The sequence below is a fragment of the Colletotrichum jinshuiense genome, chromosome 4 (genome assembly GCF_051148585.1).
Source record: "Colletotrichum jinshuiense chromosome 4, complete sequence".
Taxonomy (NCBI): domain Eukaryota; kingdom Fungi; phylum Ascomycota; class Sordariomycetes; order Glomerellales; family Glomerellaceae; genus Colletotrichum; species Colletotrichum jinshuiense.
This window is the reverse complement of record NC_139311.1, coordinates 50,756-69,216: the sequence shown is the minus strand read 5'-3', so window position 1 is coordinate 69,216 and position 18,461 is coordinate 50,756. Positions and strand designations below refer to the sequence as shown.

The 18,461-nt window shown below is 47.6% G+C and overlaps 6 protein-coding genes across 6 annotated transcripts; 4 read left to right on the top strand and 2 right to left on the bottom strand.

Annotated features, from left to right (window-relative positions):
- Positions 1-582: 582 nt before the first annotated feature.
- EsH8_IV_000015 (carbonic anhydrase family protein) lies at positions 583-1,783 on the top strand (the record flags this gene model as incomplete). Its single annotated transcript, XM_083264905.1, has 4 exons — positions 583-1,036; positions 1,091-1,265; positions 1,331-1,539; positions 1,725-1,783. The coding sequence occupies 4 exons, from the start codon at positions 583-585 to the stop codon at positions 1,781-1,783; spliced, it is 897 nt and encodes a 298-aa protein (XP_083123800.1).
- A 270-nt stretch (positions 1,784-2,053) lies between these two features.
- On the bottom strand, positions 2,054-2,482 carry EsH8_IV_000014 (SRPBCC family protein; the record flags this gene model as incomplete). Its single annotated transcript, XM_083264904.1, has 1 exon — positions 2,054-2,482. One exon carries the CDS (start codon positions 2,480-2,482, stop codon positions 2,054-2,056), a length of 429 nt encoding a protein of 142 aa, XP_083123799.1.
- Positions 2,483-4,410: 1,928 nt separating this feature from the next.
- On the top strand, positions 4,411-5,434 carry EsH8_IV_000013 (uncharacterized protein; the record flags this gene model as incomplete). Its single annotated transcript, XM_083264903.1, has 2 exons — positions 4,411-4,655; positions 4,708-5,434. 2 exons carry the CDS (start codon positions 4,411-4,413, stop codon positions 5,432-5,434), a joined length of 972 nt encoding a protein of 323 aa, XP_083123798.1.
- A 2,812-nt stretch (positions 5,435-8,246) lies between these two features.
- On the top strand, positions 8,247-9,268 carry EsH8_IV_000012 (uncharacterized protein; the record flags this gene model as incomplete). Its single annotated transcript, XM_083264902.1, has 3 exons — positions 8,247-8,320; positions 8,550-8,880; positions 8,948-9,268. The coding sequence occupies 3 exons, from the start codon at positions 8,247-8,249 to the stop codon at positions 9,266-9,268; spliced, it is 726 nt and encodes a 241-aa protein (XP_083123797.1).
- A 3,176-nt stretch (positions 9,269-12,444) lies between these two features.
- On the top strand, positions 12,445-14,546 carry EsH8_IV_000011 (uncharacterized protein; the record flags this gene model as incomplete). The annotated part of the gene is made up of 3 exons (XM_083264901.1): positions 12,445-12,864; positions 12,933-13,634; positions 13,773-14,546. The coding sequence occupies 3 exons, from the start codon at positions 12,445-12,447 to the stop codon at positions 14,544-14,546; spliced, it is 1,896 nt and encodes a 631-aa protein (XP_083123796.1).
- A 494-nt stretch (positions 14,547-15,040) lies between these two features.
- EsH8_IV_000010 (uncharacterized protein) lies at positions 15,041-16,549 on the bottom strand (the record flags this gene model as incomplete). The annotated part of the gene is made up of 2 exons (XM_083264900.1): positions 15,041-15,227; positions 15,282-16,549. The coding sequence occupies 2 exons, from the start codon at positions 16,547-16,549 to the stop codon at positions 15,041-15,043; spliced, it is 1,455 nt and encodes a 484-aa protein (XP_083123795.1).
- Positions 16,550-18,461: the final 1,912 nt, after the last annotated feature.

Genomic DNA, 18,461 nt, shown 5'->3' with positions numbered 1-18,461 from the left:
ACGCCCTCACGCCAAGCGCTCGCCAATTTGAGTTTTTTGATAACGCACTGCTTCGGGTAATCTCTGGGGGGCGCTTCAATGGCAACATATTCGTGGCCCTTGCTTCCGCTAGTACGTGGAGATACCCGTCGTTCTCGTGATGTGTTTCTTGGAGTCCTGACTCTTACCCCTGCCGTCACCCTCCCCTAGTCCATAGTCCCGTCCGCGATTGATCATTGCCAAGCACGTGGCCACAGAGAGGTCTTCCCTTACCATAGCTCAAGCAAAGTGTCAGCAGAAGATGCCCAAAGGGGGTTTGTGTTTTTGCTGTTTTGACTAGGCAAACCTGCCAAGACGTCGCCTTCGACCAAGATAGCTCTCACCATGACTCCGCCAAATTAATATCCTTCTCAAGTCAAAGCTTTCTGCCCCTCATGATCGACTACCACTCTGCAGTGATGGTGTATATTTACCTTCCGATCTCCCGCGTTCTAATCTGTTGTTTCATAGTGAAAACATCCATCCCATCTCAGTAATCGCACCGAATACCAGTCATTCTTTTATCTCTACGAGTTTTCGTATACTCCAATCTCTCTCTTCACGATGAAGTCTGCCGCCATCCTCTCTCTCATTCCCGCAGCCGCGGCATTTTGCCACCATGGCACCAGCCTCTTCAAGAGAGACGAACTCTTCAAGAGAGCTGACGGTGTATTTGGCTTCGACGGCTTGAACGGACCCCTGAACTGGCACTCTCTGACCACCAACAACTCTGCTTGCGCTCTCGGCAGGAACCAGTCTCCCATCAACGTCAAGAATGACAACACCAAGCAGGTTAAGGGCTCGTCTATCACTTTCAGCCCTGAGCAGCACCCAGAGGGCGCTCAGCTCGAGAACCTCTCAGGCTTCCTCGAGGTCCGCGCCAACGGAACCATGGAGAACGGCGGCAAGACCTACAGCCTGCGCCAGTTCCACTTCCACACTCCTAGCGAGCATCGCATCAACGGCGAGCATTTCCCTATCGAGGTTCACTTTGTGTGGGAAGCCGAGGTTGGTAACGGTAAGTTTTGATCGCCACGAATATTCTCATACAAGTTGCTAATTGCTATGTCAGGCTCCTCTCTTGCCGTTGTCGGTTTCCCCATCGAGGTCGCCGAGACATCCGATCCTCTTCTGGCAGCCGTCTTTGAGAACATCGACCAGGTCACCGAGTGGGGATCGCACGCACCCACTGGTGCTTTGGACTTCACCAGTCTCTCCGAGCATCTCTCGAAGAACACTATTTACCAGTATGTTACGCCTCTTCCCCATACAAATACGAAACCCATTGGCTCCCATTCTAACTTACGAAAAGATACTCTGGCTCCCTCACCACTCCTCCTTGCACCGAGGCCATTGCATGGAACGTTGTTGGAACTCCTATCCCCCTCGACATTGCCCACTACCTGAAGGTCAAGAGCATCATGAAGTACAACGCCCGTTATACCCAGAACAGCCCTGGCGAGATGAACCTTTTGGAGAACGCCTATGTCAGCCTCAAGGACATCCTCGCAAGCGAACAAGGTACGAACTAGACTTCAGATTATCGTTACAATTGAACAGCATTTTTTTTTGGTATCAATCTGTAAGAATGGCCCAGCCTCAAGCAATCCTCTCGTAGATTGGAGCTGTGAAGTTCTGTTTTGCATGTTCTGTGACAAACAATGCCAAGTGAGACAAGTCGGTCGCTAAACATGATTCAACCGTAGATCCTGTCGCTCAGACTCCGTGCAAGAAGAACAAGGGCAAGGGTTCGCGCCGAGACTAGGCTGTTCACTGAACGCAACCGCGTTCAACTAACTCTTGGTCGCACAAGTTGTTGTACTTTCTCACGCAACACTACACACGCGACACTAAACCCCGATACTACCAAAGTCGCGCAGTTCATACACATGGAACCGAGCCATAACACTTGTGCTTCTCCGTGTTGGTTCCAAAATCTGTAGGGCTTCAGATATCTCACCTATCCAGGCCCGCGTACATAACTTCTTGTAAAAACTTTCCCTGGTTTTAATATTGTGGTATTAGACTTTGAAAATTATTCAACCTTGGTTGCAATTGCATCCATGCATCCAGTGAACATATCCTCCAGAATTCCTGCCAGAACGGGTTTAAAACTCGGCTCCGTCCAATCCGACGTTCCTGACCAGCTAAACTGCGTCTTATTCTCGTCGACAGCAGTCAGTCGCAACGTGCCGCGGGGGTTGGTTGTGTTGGGAACGCCGTCTAAAATGAGATAGATCAATGTATGCGTTTTGGGATCCGCTACTTCCAAGCGTTCGTGCACTATCGTCCCGTTGTCAAATGTGAGAGTGCGCACCGAGCCGACTCCGAACCCGTCCAGACTTGATTTGATGACGCCGGGGAACCAGAGCTTTTCGGAGCCGAATGCCGCTATGACTGCCCAGACTTCGGAGATAGGCGCCGCAATGACTCTCACAACCTCCATAGTCTTTTCGTTATCCATATCGCCGGAATGTGAAGATAGAGTTTTTGAATGCTAAGATTATAATCCGGGCTGGACAAGAGAAAGCTGAAGATCGAGTTGTTTTGCCGCAAAGAACTTCGGCTTTGTCGGAATGTGGTTAGAGTGGGATGCTTGGATCCGGGGTGGACTTTAATGTATATAACCTTAACATGCCGGTGGGATGCTGTCAGCTGAACAGTGTCCATGGCCGCGGGATGCGAAAGCTTGTGCAATCCACGTGGCAATAATTTGTAATGCAACAAACCCGAAATAATGGCCGAGGGGCAGAAATTCCCCCGAGTTCAAGTCGTTCGGTACGCTCTGAATTAGTTGGCGTGTTTTACTACTTCAGCTTGGCAGAGTTGGTCACCTCCATTGCTGTGTCCCATAACTTTTCCAATCCTTCAAGGCAGAAGTCCGAGGCGCATCAGTGACAGCCTTCTTGCAAGAGCTGCAAGTTCATAGCTATCAGCTAGCTAATTATTTGCCTCGGCTCTAGGGAACGTATCTAAGTTCCCTTCAAGGTCAACTTGCAGTTCTTGATGCCATAATAGCTTTAGTCAATTCTTGCGGGTGCGCCGCTTATAAAAACAATGCAGGCGTCACTTTTGGGGGTATACATACTCCTTTTGAAGCGAATCAAAGATCTGCAGTCATCGATGATGGGCAAGATATATAAGTAGACGTCAACTGACCCACGAACGAATTTGTGCAAGGCTTCAGTAGTTTAGTCTACTTTCACCAGGCAGTCTGTTCTGATACAAAATGTGCAAATCTTCAAGGGGCAAGTGGGTATAATAAGCGTAAAAATTGTCTCTATGTCTTCCATCTGGGAGAAGGCTAGACTCTTCGTGCCGAATTCTTCTATTACAGCTAATAATGTATATATGCGTGTCATCAGCTTTTATTTGTAAGTATCAGCATACCAACACAAGCTGGCCCTCCTTGACATTTATTACATTTATAGAATCCCACAGCTCTTTTCTATTGGCTCTGTGGCTTAGAGTAGGTGAAAGGCGGTTGTTCCGATATCTCAAAATTTGGTCTCGATACTCCATAGTTAGATGGACACAAAACACAATTGATTTCACTATGGGATTACAGCGGTTTTGAAGCATGTTCAAGTTAAAACGTTTCGTCTTCTTATAAGACGCAGTTTTGGGTCGGTGATAATAGTGATATGGGTAAAATATAAACCCTCAACATTTTTAGGTTGTTTGTTGAAATTTTGACAATCATGATATCGATATCTACTAGATTACGACCGTGATGGCACATCTGTTATGCCCATTCACTAAAGAAATCCGAAGCTCTAGGTTGTCGATGTGCCTAATTACGATTCTACTCCACGATGATCAATGAGAACTCAGACCATCAAGGGGAAACTGTTGGATTACGTCACCAGAATATGGGCAGGCGGTCAGCAGCCAGGCTGCCCGCCGCAGCAGCGAAGCCCGGAGATCACGTCTCCGAGCTGACAACAGCTATATCTAGGCTGCCGCCGCCGCTGCCAAACTCCTACTTTCTCTTCTATATACCGATTTATAGCTTCCGAATATACTATATTGATATTCAGCGAGCTCCAACCTGTACGGGTATCCCCGTGATACCAACAGAAACATTAAGATGAAAAAGAAAACTAGAATGAGTGATGGCGTTTACTGTGGATTTATGGAAGAAAGGTAGTTGCAATAGCCAAGAGGACATTCACACCATTTCAAGCATTGCAAAATAATCAAAGGCAACTCAACTCCTCTTGTGGCTGTGATTGAGACATTGTCAATGGCGGAGATGCCATATTAGGGTTAGCGCACTACTTGGTCTCATTTAGGCACCCCGCTCAGAACGACGGATCCTGCTTCACGCGTCATATCAGATCACGCGTCAACCCACAAACATCCCAAAGGTTACTTTGTTTGAAGTTGAAAATGGCAGAAATAGCAAAAGCAGTGAATACTCTTTCGTCGTTCCTGGCGCATGAGGAGATCAAGAGCGTTGAGAGCCTCAACCAATTCTTCTCTTCTCTGTCCAATCGACATACCGAGCTTGGAACAATCGGCCAGCAACCTACCGACGTCATCGTTTTTTGTGCATCTTCGGTTCTCTCCCTGGCCGATGATGTATTTTCGGCATGCAAATCAAGCGGCGTGGGAACAGGCAGTACAATCAATCTGTACGTTTGAGCGGTCGCGAGGACTGGCAGTTCAGCTAATCAATCGTGCTAGAGACGGGAGGAACACAGTGCTGGTCTTGTGTGGCGGCATCGGACATTCGACGCCATTTCTGTACGATGCAGTGGCGAGACACCCATCTTACAGCGCAATATTCGAAGAGATTCAAGGGAAACCCGAATCTCGCGTTCTGCAACTGATTGCAGAACGCTGGTTTGGCATCCAAGCCTTCGATGTTGGATCGGATGAAGCAAGAATCCTCCCAGATGACAAGGATAAGTTGTTGGTTGTTGTAGAGGATCGCTCTGCAAACTGCGGTGCTAATGCATCGGAGTCTCAAAGAGTCTTGGAAGCCTGCGGAGTCTACTCACCGCGATCGATTGTAGTGGTCCAGGACCCTTCAATGTCTAGGCGGACCGTTGCGACTTTCGAGAAATGCTACGAGGGCAAAAGCGATGCTTCACCGCGAGTAGTAAGCTGGCCAACTTTCACGCCCAAAGTAAGTGTAAAAACGGCCAATGAGGGACAGATTGTAGGAGATGCATTGGCTCAATTGGTATATGTCGAGGATAGCTCCCGAATTGGGTGGACAAGTGGCCTATGGAGTATGGAGCGCTTTGTAGACCTACTTATAGGCGAGATTCCACGACTGCGAGACGATGAAAATGGTTATGGGCCCAAGGGAAAACGATTCCTTGTTCATGTTGATATACCGGAGAGCGTTGAGGGTGCCTGGAGATTGTTGGACAGCCTGATTGCGACGCACAGCAGAAGCCGATGAGAACAACATTTGGTGCTGACGACCAATTTCACACCGTATCTAGTAAAACAAAACCCTCAATGTTGAGGGGTATAGTCCGTCCATTTCAAATCTAGTCTGAGAGGCATGAACGTCCATTATGACATATCGAGTAATCCTAGAAAGAAAACATATCAAACAAATTGAAACCCACCTCATGACAGTACTTGCCCCCCTGACTATCACTATAAGGTTTTCGTAGTACAGGTTCTGTCTCACTGGAAGGAAATATCTATCAATGAGTTTTGGGTAGGAACCACCGAGAAGTCCAGCCATAGGAGGAGAAAACTGCAATGTATAATTTTGTCACCTTGTCGTTTCTGTTGAACTATTTACCATCTCGAGACCAACTTCCAATTCCAAGAACCAGTCAATCTATGTTCTAATTGGAAAGGATCCTATGTCTATGAACCGTAACAAACAGGTCGACATACAGGTAGTCCGGCTGCCACCCATTGTTCTTGCCTAAGTAAGTCTAAGTATTTGTTTCTAAAATTCGTATACTTGATTAGTTCATGTCTCTGCAGCGTTGCTTCTCTCGGTAAGCGTGAATACTCGTTTTCAACAAAATAACCAAAAAGGACACCAGAATCCAAAAGGCTGCCAAACCGCTGACGATTGGGTCCTTGAAATAAACCGTGTTTAGCCGCCACTGAGACGTTCCTCTGGCCCGAATTTAAAACTACCGCAAAATGCCCTTGTAAGCAGGAAAGAGTCTGCCACGATTTGATTTTAGACTTCACATGAACAACGTCGGTCTCCTATCTCAGTCACAGACTTCCCTACACATTAAATGTAGGATGGAAGGTCCTTTGAATGTCGAGGAATGCAAAGCCCATTAGATTTTCACGATAACAGGTAATATATGTCTGACGATCCAATATATACTCGAGGGGCCCCTTAGTAGCTATCTCGACGTCAGAAAGGTTGCTCGGATTGAGTAACCCTACAACACAATCATGGACCGCACTATGTATGCATCTTAAAATCTGGTTGTGCACCATACCGATGTCGCCTTGCTGGCCTTCACAGGTGAATAGTTGACATGTCACAAAATATGGAGACGCCATCGGTGCCCCTGCATTATACCTTGTGCCGCAGAGCACGAGTCATGTCTAGTGCTCAGCAACAAGCCGAACTAACCGGCCGTGTACGTGTATACATACGAAGTAGTACATTATCACCAAAATTAAACAACTAGATCCGTCCGTTTGACGTTACAGCACAGATCCTAGGTTATATAACGGCAAAAAGTGGAGTCCACGCTAAATGGCTTCTAGGTTTATTGCCTCCGTATTTGCGCCATGCCTTGATTTGCCTGACATTTCCATGCGCTTGATGACGCTAAGAATATGCAGCCTCAACATGTCATGTATGTACGCCACATCTAGTTGGCTGGTTAGGTAAACGGGGACAGGTCTGCGAGGCATAGTTTGATATCGACCTGTAGGATTCGAAAATTCTCAAACCAAATAAAAGATTAGAGACAGGAAACTTGCTGGTGAATTTGATTAGTCTTCCTCGCTGTTTAGTTCTCGGTTCAAAACTAGGGGGAGATTAATAAAAGGGGCTTTCAGGTTGGAGTCACAACATGGACAAAGCAATAATTCCTAAATGGGCATATTCCGCTTGCCAAGGGCATGGGGCTGGAGGCCGTGATGCAGATTATTAATCTTGCAATGGGACAAGTGACTGAACTCATCAAAGCGACGAAAATTACATGGTGGCTATTCTCTGAAAATGAAAAAGAAAAAGAAAAAACAAACGAAAAAGTTTTGGCACGACGGCAGACATTTCCGGATGCCCACACTGATCCACCGAGAGCCCCAGTTGTCTGCAAGAGACTCTTGGCCGTTCAATGCAGTCCGTTAGAACCCATCTTTCTTTTTCGGCAAACAGGGGGGCAAACCTATGTCGCCATCTTTTGCTAGACTATCGACACCTTATCTCCTGGTTATCTTCGGACTATAAATCTTCTTCGAGAAGGCTACGGACTCAATCGCCATAATAGGTCTAGTAAAGGGCACCATGACCTTGTAATCAGTGGTCTAGAGCCTCAGTTAACTCGGGACCTCCGGTGTGCGTTGATGCAACAATCCATTTCTGAATGGATTAGATGGCTGTTGCAGTGTTACCTCATGACATGGATGGGCATATCTTTATATGCAATCTCCAATCAAAAGTGTGACGAACGTTGGATCTCGGCAGCTTAAACGAGAAGGTCTTATCGTCCTTGCATGTGGATTAGATGGCCAAGAAACTGGTCCTTTAGGCCTGTGGGCCTGTTACTTTTGGAATTCAAAGGAAGCTAACCAAAGATATCGATTCGGCCCTTGGCAAAAGGAGATAGAACAATCAACAGGCCTCTTGGCCTTATAGTATATAAAAGCCCGCTGTATTCTTCAGGAATTACGTTTTACATGACCTCCATCACTAGTTGAGCTTGGATTCGTTCATTTGCCATTGTTCGATTTCTGTATAAGATATTCGTTTATACTTTGACTCTTTATACATACGATTTATTTCAACTAATTCACCTGCAATGATGATCAATCTTCTTGCTTCAGCGGCACTTGTGTTGGCTGCAGCTCAGGCTGCTTCAGCTGCTTGCACCAACCCAACCTACCGCAAGTCCTGGTAGGTCAACCTAAGTTTGGTTCTTGGGGGACATTCTGGAATAGATGAACTGATATACTCAATCATAGGTCTGCTTTGAGCGATGTTGAGAAGGCCGAATACATTAATTCAACACTTTGTCTGATGGATCCGGCTCAAGCACCATCGAAAACAAGCTATGCCGGCTCCAAGAGTCGATGGGACGAGCTTCAGGTTGCCCATGTGGCCCAAGTTCAATTTATTCATGGCGTCGTACGTACCCAAACCATTCTTCCCCAGAATATTGAATACTGATGAGTATGTCACAACAATTATAGGGTGCATTTCTTCCCTGGCATCGTTGGTACATGACCGTTCACGAAAACCTCCTCCGACAAGAATGCGGTTATACAGGACCTATCCCGTAAGTCTGATACAGAGCCAAGAAAACCCAATGTGGCACGTAATCATCAAATCGGAAGAGGAGCTTAAGCGTTATTAGGTACTGGAATGAGCAAGTGGACCAAGCCACTGGACTTCTCACGGCTGCTAGTATTTGGGGCAGTGATCCAACGACCTCCTTTGGAACTGGTGCCACCGATGAGAACGGCTGCGTTACTGATGGCCCATTTACCAGCCTGAGATATAATATCAATATTCAGCTTGAACGAGGCGAGGAGCAATGCCTCGCTTACGACTTCAAGCAGGCGCAATTTGAGCAAGTTTCACAGGACATCGTTAACGCCTGCAACGCCTTGGAAGGATATAACGATTTCAATAATTGTCTCGGAGGGTCCCCCCACACCTCTGGCCATTTCGCAATTGGTGGTACTGTATGTATACCATTTTCCCTCGATTCTGTATCTTGAATTAAGCCAATGCTAATTATTGAAACACAAGATGGACGATGTTTCGCTTTCCCCGGCCGACCCCCTATTCTTTTTGCACCATACCAACCTGGATCGCCTCTGGTGGGAATGGCAGAGCAAGAATGCATCCCGTCTTACCGACATAAGCGGCAGAAATGTTGCTATCGGCAGACTTCTCGTAGATGCTCAGCCCAAGGTTTTGCCCGAGGAAGCCTTTGCACCGTACTTTGGTGACAATGGCAATGTCACAACCCTGGAACATATCATGTGGATGGCAGGCACAGCCGAAAACATCACCATTGGCGAGGTTATGGACATCAAGAGTGATGCTATTTGCGTGGAATACATCTAGAAAAACTTGCCTCAGCGGCAAGGCTCCTCTGAAAGAGAGAGGGACAAAAAGAAAGCCTTTGTAATTTTATTGTCAATTAATACAATACCATCCCATTTTTTGGTGTAAAAAAACACAAAGATTGAGTTTCATAAAAATGTAGGAGAAACGATTAGTTTGCGGCAGGCAACCTGATAAAAGGGGATGAGAACATGCACCAAAACGCAGGTCCTGAACCTTATGTATTGGATTTTTTAAAACTGAACATGGAATTGATCTAAGTTCCAACGTAAGGGTGATGTAGTTTAATATTGTTCATTTACAGGTCAGGGCCAATTAAATGAAAGATTATTAACCTAAACCGTTGGTAAAAGCATCAGGAAAATGCCTAAAGTCTCATCATATGATATATTGTAAGTAGTTCCGAAGTCTGGTACTTATTCGAGGCTTTTCGTCACTAATCTACCACTTTGTAACTTTGTAAGTATGATTTTCCTGTCCGCTTTCGATGTTGAATGTTCCCAAGAAGGCTTGGTTGATGTCAGTAACTGGATTAATGTCACATGATGGCCGAAAACTACGAACTACATATTTGATGTTGGTCTCTGTAAAAAGGGTTCTGGTAGAGTTGAGACAAGCGAATATTAGAACCTCCACAGGTTTCACTTTGCCAGGGCAGGGCATTTCGAGCGTGCTGCATCGTCTCTGGAACTTTTGTGTCTTTATCAGGCGTGCAAATGGGAACGAGGTTTTGATTGATTAAGACCCGACATGTTTTTTTAGACAATGAAGTGAGTAATTAGGATGGGCTCTGATAATTTACTTAATCTAGTATTCGTGGAGGCCAGTATAGCTGGGTTCCACATTCCATTGTCCCGGATCTGTAAATCCCAACGAGTCTGGGAGACAAACAAGCAATACTGGCTCAAACTTCGCTCCCACCTAGTCCCGGATCCAGCAGCCTGCAAATCCTCTCATTGTCTTGGTTGGCTCTTTCCACTTGGACTCCACCGCATCCATGAGGTACTGGGAGCAATGGTCGGTATGTCCTGGGCTTGCGATAATACTGTCGATCGCGGCACGCTCGTCGTAAAGAGCATAGAACTGCCGCCTCCACATCATGGCGCAATGGTTGATATGATCTCGGATAGATGTCCAGTAAAAGTCTCTCTCTGACATTTCATCAACAGTCAAACGTTGTGTCATGTTTATATCCGAGAAGCCACCCCAACTGTCATCATCTCGGTATTCGTCAACCGAATCCTTGTCGAAGCAAGGAGTTGGGATCCAGTGATTCAGGAGAATGTCGTATTTGCAGCCATTCTCTCTTGCCTCTTGGGTTGAGTTACCGCAAGATATCAGTCGTCTGCTGCTCGTTATGTTGTGTCGTTCTCCGGGTACGTGGCTGTTTGAAAGCCCGGTTGGCATCGTCCCTTGTGTTGAGGGCGAGGGTGTCGGTGTGGGAATGAAGAGGAAGAAGACCAGGCCCCACACCAACGATGTGATAACGATAACTAGCACATGGGATAGAAGAAAACCTCGACGTGGAACATGATGTTTTGGAGAGCTAGGCTCTTCGGCCGTCGGGTCGTCCGAGTATTTTAAGAAGGGCTGATATTCGGGGGTTGAAGGCATACTGGGTGTAGAGTTGCATGCAGCTGCTGAGATGGTCGGATGGTGCACGAAAGTAGAGACACATGGAATTACCAGGGAAACTTTGAAGTTTTATTCGGGTGCTGGAATCATCCGTGCACCTGATCCTGTTGGTGCTTTCCCCCATGATGGCTGTGCGCACAGTCGCCTGTTACAGGTCTTGTTTTGAATCACGCCTCTCTACAACCCAATCCCCGACCATGCTTGTGATGTTGTTTCATCTGAATATCTCTATCTCGAACTCAGCCTGATGTTTCATCGAGGAGACGAATCTATTGGTGTCTTCTGTCTTCGCGACTAACTTCTTGCTATCCAAAACAAGGATGCTAGAGGTAATCATGAAGATCGCTTATGCCTTAATCAGCCGACTTCTTGATCATTTTCAGAGTTACCAAAAAAGAGACCCAAGGCGACTGTGCTTGCGCGCCTAGGTTGCGGAGGGGGTCCAGTTCGAGATGAGCCTAATTCCCCAAATGTATCAGAAATCAGACGACCACCCATTTCGCTTATTGCAAAAATAGGACAAGATAAAAGTACGCCATGACGTAAAATATTTGCGTTGTGATACTATTCAATCCCTTCGTGCATGTCTGAAAATTGTAATCAATTTCATTTCGCGCTGTGTTAGGGAGCCTTATAATGTGACCTCCAGTATAATTATTTAGCAGCCCAGCCCTTCTTATATCTAATGAACGTTACAAGCTTGTGTACCAGATTCACATAGTTGAGAAGCAAACCAAGCTTGGATAAGAACAGACATGGTTTCTACAAGACCGATAAATATACCTATAATTGATTGAAGACGTCTAGCGTAACAGCCGTACTTGCGTACCTTATTGCTGCGATCACATGGAATAGTTTCGATTCGTCTTTAACCTGGAGTATTTTTACCTCCCCCCCCCCCCCCCCCCCCCGGGGGGGGGGGGGTTGGGTTGACAAAGAGACTCACTCCATTTCTTTTAGATACAGCAACGGGGCTGCCAAGAAGGCTATGTTATTACCCCTATACTGTGACTGGCTTTAAAATGCCTCAGCGACAATATCTTCCTTCATAGACTCCTTATTTACTTACCTGTACACCTGTTTACTCGCATGTTTCACTAAGTACATGTCTACCTGCCAAACGGTGCAAAACATCATCCTATAATATTATACCCATATGTACAAATTATTTCATAACATGGAACCACCCCTACGCAACCAACGAGAAGAATAAAGGAGTTCGTGGGAGAGTGGAGACCAGGCACGCTGGGAGTAAGCCGAACTAGGTGCAAAGAAGTAGGCTTCATCATGAAAACCACTAAAATCAGGAATATATGTGGGGCTGGTATGGTAACCAATGATTGGGACCACTGAGATAAGTGGCTTCAGGGGAGGGGCTGAACAGATATAAGGGCTGACGCCTTAGTTCTGCAGACAACCCAGGAGGATCTGGATTGCTTTTTACAGAGAAACTGGGGTTCGGTTTTGATAGTTCGACAGGCTTGGCGGGGAGCCAAAGTATCAGGGATATGGCCACAGCAGAGAACAACACAAGCCTGAAAATGTCAGGCCAACTGTATCCGGACCTGAAGACTTTTTGGTATTTTGACGAGTCTGACGTGCACTGTTGCGTGTGCACGAAGGGTTTTTCTGAGGAGGCACTGATTCGAACGTTCCAGCTTCTGCCACAAGGACAAGAGCGGCAGCATGGGACCAAGATCTTACGAACAACGGATGGACTCGATCTGGTCCTATATGATCGCCACCTGCCCTGTTTGTTGAATGAAAACGTTCAGTACATTACGGTATCGCACGTCTGGCATGAAGGAGTCTCGGATACCCAGAACCAAGGGTACTTGGGCCTCCAAGATCCGGATGTGCAACGCCTAGTCGTGCATGTTCCCACCGAAATGGCTAGGAGCATCTCAAAGGCACTGCGCAAGAATGTTGAAGTTTGGCATGACTATATCAGTGTACCCCAGGTTAGACTGAACCGGTTAAGAATTCCCACCTTGAAAATATCATCTTGTTTGCTGACATACCAATGTAGTGGTCACCGAGCTTGAAGATCTCGATTCTTCAGTCGGTGCACAGGATCTACGCTAGCTCCACTTTGACAGTCGTCCATCTGGAAGATGTCACACCGATGATGGTGGACAAGTTCCTGTATGCATCAGATGATGCAGCCCGTCTGGATGGCATGGTGGGAATCTGCAACGCGCAGTGGTATAGCCGTGTCTGGACCGCCATGGAGTACATACGAAGTGCAAATGTTCGGGTCATGGATTCCGAACTGCAACTACATGGTGAAGAGTCCGCGCAACTCTACCAGAAACAGCTCAGCGGTCTCTGGAACGAGCAGGTCACAAAGCATGGGGGCGATGTCCATGGGTTGGAGGCTCGTTTAGAAATCGGCAAGAACATCATGCCCTGGAATCTTGGGCCGTTGGGAAAGTGCCGTGCCGACTCGAAAAGCCGCAACTTCGGCCTCGCATTTGCGCTGCTGTGTCGCCGTGGTTGTCGCGACAAGAACGATTTCCTCTACGCGCTCCAAGGTATCATCACCGGCAACTCAGTCACAGAGCTGGGCGGCCGAGACTGGGACGAAATGTATCTGAATCTGGCACGTCAGTGCTTGAAAGAAGGCGACTACACTCCTTTGCTTATGACACCGGAGTTTGGGCCAAAGGATGGCCTGGATGTTCGAAACATGCCGGCCAACAATGTCAGCGAGGGATACAATGATGTTTATGTCAGTAACCTCCTCATTTCTCCTGTCAAACGTATCTGAAACTCCTCTGGTCACTGTATTGTTCAATATTGGCTACCTCGGTCTAACAAACGAATACCATCAAACCATGATTCGAGTAGAAACTAACACAACTTGCAGGCATACAGTATGGGACAAATGACGTCACCACCAGAAAATCACGATGCCCTCAGCTTTGAAGACAACGGCGATGTTTTCATCAAGATGCAAAAGGCTGGGACTGTTTGGAAATCCGAACAGTGGAGTGGAAACTACGACCAGGTTGCTCACTTCTGCGCATACAATCTCGCTACGCCGAGCGTAGAGGGCTTCGCCGAGGCATTTGGTTCGCGGTTGTTCTATGAGTCAAAAGAGAACATGTTGGAAGCCTTGTCAGTGGGTGATCGCCGAGAAAAGCTGGAACAGACAGTTCTTGCACTATCAAAGGTGGCCCCAGGGCAGCCTTGGCCTCCGGGGAGCCCCTACCACATCTTTGACATCATCGAGGCATTGGGCATTACGACCTGTTGGCCTGGGCGAACCCAGTCTCGCTTCGACTACCAGGGCACGCAAGGCAATGTACTACACCTTACGTGGCGCCGGTATTTCGTTTGGGTGAAGTGCGCTGCCTGCGGTGCTCGCTCAGTCACTGATGCTGGTCTCTTTATCAACAATGACCAGGAAAAAGTGCATGATGCCGCCATGTATCGATTCCCAGGACTTGGATACCAGGGAACCAATCCAGGCGGCATCTGCCTGCTGGTGGATAGGAAGGGCAAGATTGTCGGGCGGGCGATTTGGGCCACGCCGGCTTGCGCATGCGAGGAGCTGGAGACCGTTAGGCTGCAGATGCCCGCACTGCCGAAGCCAAGACCAAGGTCAGAGTTTTGTGAGCAGCTGGGCTGGACTTCATGATGGGGAAACTTCCAGGCAAATGACGGGGATATAAATCTTAGGATGATCATAATGAATGGACTATTTAACCACAACACTCAATCTAACGCTCAACTATGATCGTTCATAATCTTGGATTTGCTGCTAGGCCTATTGTAACCACTCAGCAACTGTAACAGAGCAATAAAATTCTATGCACATGGAAAGCCTATAGAAATATAATTGGGCATGGATTCTCGGAGGACGTCGAAACTTGGCAGTTCGACAGGCTCACTCATGTTCGGAAGTTGGCCCTACATCCAACCATCAGTTATCCCCATGCTATTACCACAAACATTTATTTTTACACAAAAACTTGAAAAACATATATAGTTTTACGTAGACATAATCAGATCTGCTTAGATATTCACAGACTAGGCATAAATGCCCGCAAAGTTCCATTCAACCAACAACGTATATAACATATGATTCACCACAAGTACTTTTTTTTTTTTCGAGAAGTCACGGGTCGAGAATCAAAAATGAGGTCCAACCCATTGCTCCGCGAGTCTTTCCTGAGCTCTATATGCCACCAGGTCGCTGCTATCACCCTCTAGCCCCAAGTCGTCGATGCGGTCACGCCCATCGATGTAGGGAAAATACGGCCGATCCACTGAACATACCGAAAAAGTTCCTGGCAATGTGCCATTGTATAGGTAATCCCTTAACTTTTTGACTAGACACCGGGAAGGTTCAGCTAAGCTGCAATGTCCATACCCCTTGACCTCAACCAGCTGGCTGCCTTCAAAGGCCGATTGCGCTACCCGAGCAGAAATAAGTGGAGTGACTGGGTCATACGTAGTACTAAGAATGAGGACCGGATGGGCGGTTTGGACACCCGATTGACCTGTCGTTGCGGGCTTCTTCAGCGAGAAATTATGCGACTTAGGCAACCTCCACTGCTGCTTCGGATAGTACCACCTGCTTCCTGCGTGTGCAAGGATGCTCTGGTTCCACATCGGTCGCAGAAGGCTCAGCATCTCTTCGGCTCCATGTCCCCAATGCGCAGGCCCTGAGATCCCGTCATTGCCATAGACGAAATCGAAGGCAATCATTAGGTCAGAGTTGTCCATCAAACCGTAATCAAGGAAGAAGGTACTGTGATTGCCGGCCATGAGTTCCGAGAGGCGGTCCGCAAGCTGCGGCCATCTTTTCGGGCTGTACATCGTTCGAAATATTGCCGTGTTAAGGATGGTCTCTGCGGTAATAATTCCGTAGACCGTACTGTTGACGTAAACGCTCAGAGGTTGCTGATCTACCTCATCTATGAAGTGAAAGAGTTTCGATCTGAGCCCGGCAGCGTCCAGACCCTCAGCTGCCAATGTGCAGTTCCCCTGGCCGGCCTTAACACACTGCTCGAGGAAGCCATCAAACACCTTTTCATTGTCCACCAGTGCGTCAGACAAGGTTAGCTCTCCATACCAGTCGAATGCATTGACAACACCGTCAATAATGACGCGCCTGCTGCGCTCCGGGTACATAGCGGCGTACGTTTGGCCCAGCACGGTGCCGTAGCTGACGCCATAGTATAGCATGTCGCGCTGTCCGACCGCATCCAGGATGCTGTTCATGTCGGCGGCTGTCTGTGGCGTGTTGATGTATCTCCCGTGGTCTCCCATAGTATCTGCGCAGGCCTTGGCATAGTTGGTCGCCCAAGCCACAAGCTCGAGTGAGTCGGCCTCCTTTTGTGCCTGGTGAATAAGGGGGTGGGCCCAGCGGATGGCCGTTCCTTCTTCGCCTTGAGGATAACAATTTGCTGCCGGTCGTGAACTGTTTATGCCACGGGGATCAAATGAGAGAACATGGAACCCTTCACCCATGATATCGTGCAGCTTGTCTCCCATAGAATACATTGCGCCCATTCCCGAGCCACCGGGTCCGCCGGGATTGTATAGTACATTCTGTGTCGCATTTCGGCCCCGAAGTCGGATGAGAGGAACAGAGAACGTTTCGTTGCCAGAGTTTGTGCTGTTAAACTGGTCCATCGGAACAGTGATAGTGCTGCATTCTAGGGGGCGATCCTGGACTGCGCCGCAACGGTGCCACGAAATTTTCTCTCCGGGGTAGATGATAGTCTCGTCGCTGGCGTCATCTGGCGATGAGAAAAAAGGACGGGTGTAAGGGTTCTGCCGCAGGAGATGCAGCAAGGTGAGAAGGCTGATTGCTGCAATGAGGAGTGCTTTAGTCGGTAGGGTACGCGTCATCCATCTTGACCTCCGTGGCCGCTCTATGTCGTGGATCGCCAGCTTTTCCGGCGTAGATGGAAAGGAGGGCACCATGTCACCAGTGAGCCACTTTTTGAGCCAAGATTTAGCGAAAGTTGACGGGTGTTTGGTTGTCAGAAACCCCCCGGATTATGTCTCTCAAGAATGGCAGCGAATGAAAAAAGGAGAGATCGAAGTCGTTGGAGAAGACAAGGCTGAAGCCACTGGACAAGCAACAGGGGTTAAACCGATTAGGTCTACGGCGGCTGACCAAAAAGACGCGTGCATGGGTTTACTGTCGCTTGCGTCACTTGATGTGTACAGAATGACTGCTTGGCGCATATGTCAGCAATCTCGGCTATAGATCTGGAGACATCCGACCTAGCAATAATCCGGGGATCAGGCATTCCGTTAATGCTAACAGTCTCTCTTGATGCCGTCAATGATATCGATTTATTAATTATTGTAGTTTATAGGAATCTCTCAAATGTCTCGAGTTAGTTCCACTAGCTCGTCATGCGCTGCATGGTTATATAATGTCCTGGTCTACGGATGGACTGCATTTCGCCAGACAGAGTCAATTCCTCAATCGGTGCGAGCTTTTACCTGTTTTTTATTCTCCTGTTTGCGCAGACCCGCAAGAAAGTTCTTGCGTGGCTGACGGGCGTGCTCAAGTTGAGACTGACTCTAGAGTAGCCCGCCAGTGAGTTAGATGAAGTTGCCAATCAACTGGTTCCCGGCGAATGGAATGGTAGTTTCTGAACGCACCCCATGGTCAGTTTCTTACGACACAGTATTGATATCAAAGGAACAAGAATTTGAAATGGTCTGTTTAGGGAAGAAATAAAACAGACGGCGAGTATTATTATGAATATAGGGTAGCTGGCTTAATCCAGTTCGCGATGTATTACTGCGACGAGGACTCGAAACTCTCGTTTACATAGACTAGTGTCTCAATCATAACTCGTCACTCTCAAGGCGTATTTATCAAGTTCTGCCTGCAGCAAAAAATCCAAGCTTATAGATAAAAAAAAAAGCTATTTTACAGTCTCTTATTGCAAGGTATGCGCTGACAGAGGGTTGAATGCCAGCTGCGATAGGAGGTGGCGACGGCGCTTTTAACAAAATAGGTAGTTGGTACAGTCGCAGTGCTGTTTAAATTGAACTTCGCGCACAAAGTCGACGCACGTTTAACTTATTAATCAGTGGAGTCGCTCTGCGTTCATGAACTTTCACAGCACCCGGCCAATGTCCTCCTATCGTGGTATCCCGGGGGTTGGTCATGACTGCTAACTGGACAATGCCGGCAAGATCGGCAAATACACGAGATCTGTTGCGGGTCCTTGAATTTAGATGGATGCAGGACGGACCGCGCTAGACAACAGAGGGAAGCTCGGTCCTAGCGATTATGCACGTCGAACCCTCCCACGTGCCAGGTAATCCCGTGCTTTATATGATAGCAAGATAGTGATGCGACTTCGGCCCTCTCGGTTACGAGGTATTATCATTTGCCGCGTCAGCGCGGCAGTACGGGGAGGCCATGTGCGAAAAAGCTTGTTTATGTGTGAATGCGACCCCTTAAAAGCTTGGCGGTATGCACGCATGGAAGCGGCTTGTACCTGCTTGCTGTAGGGTCTGAGCTGTCTGATCGCTGCATCAGTTGTCCCTTAGCCAGTATCTTCAATATTCTCAA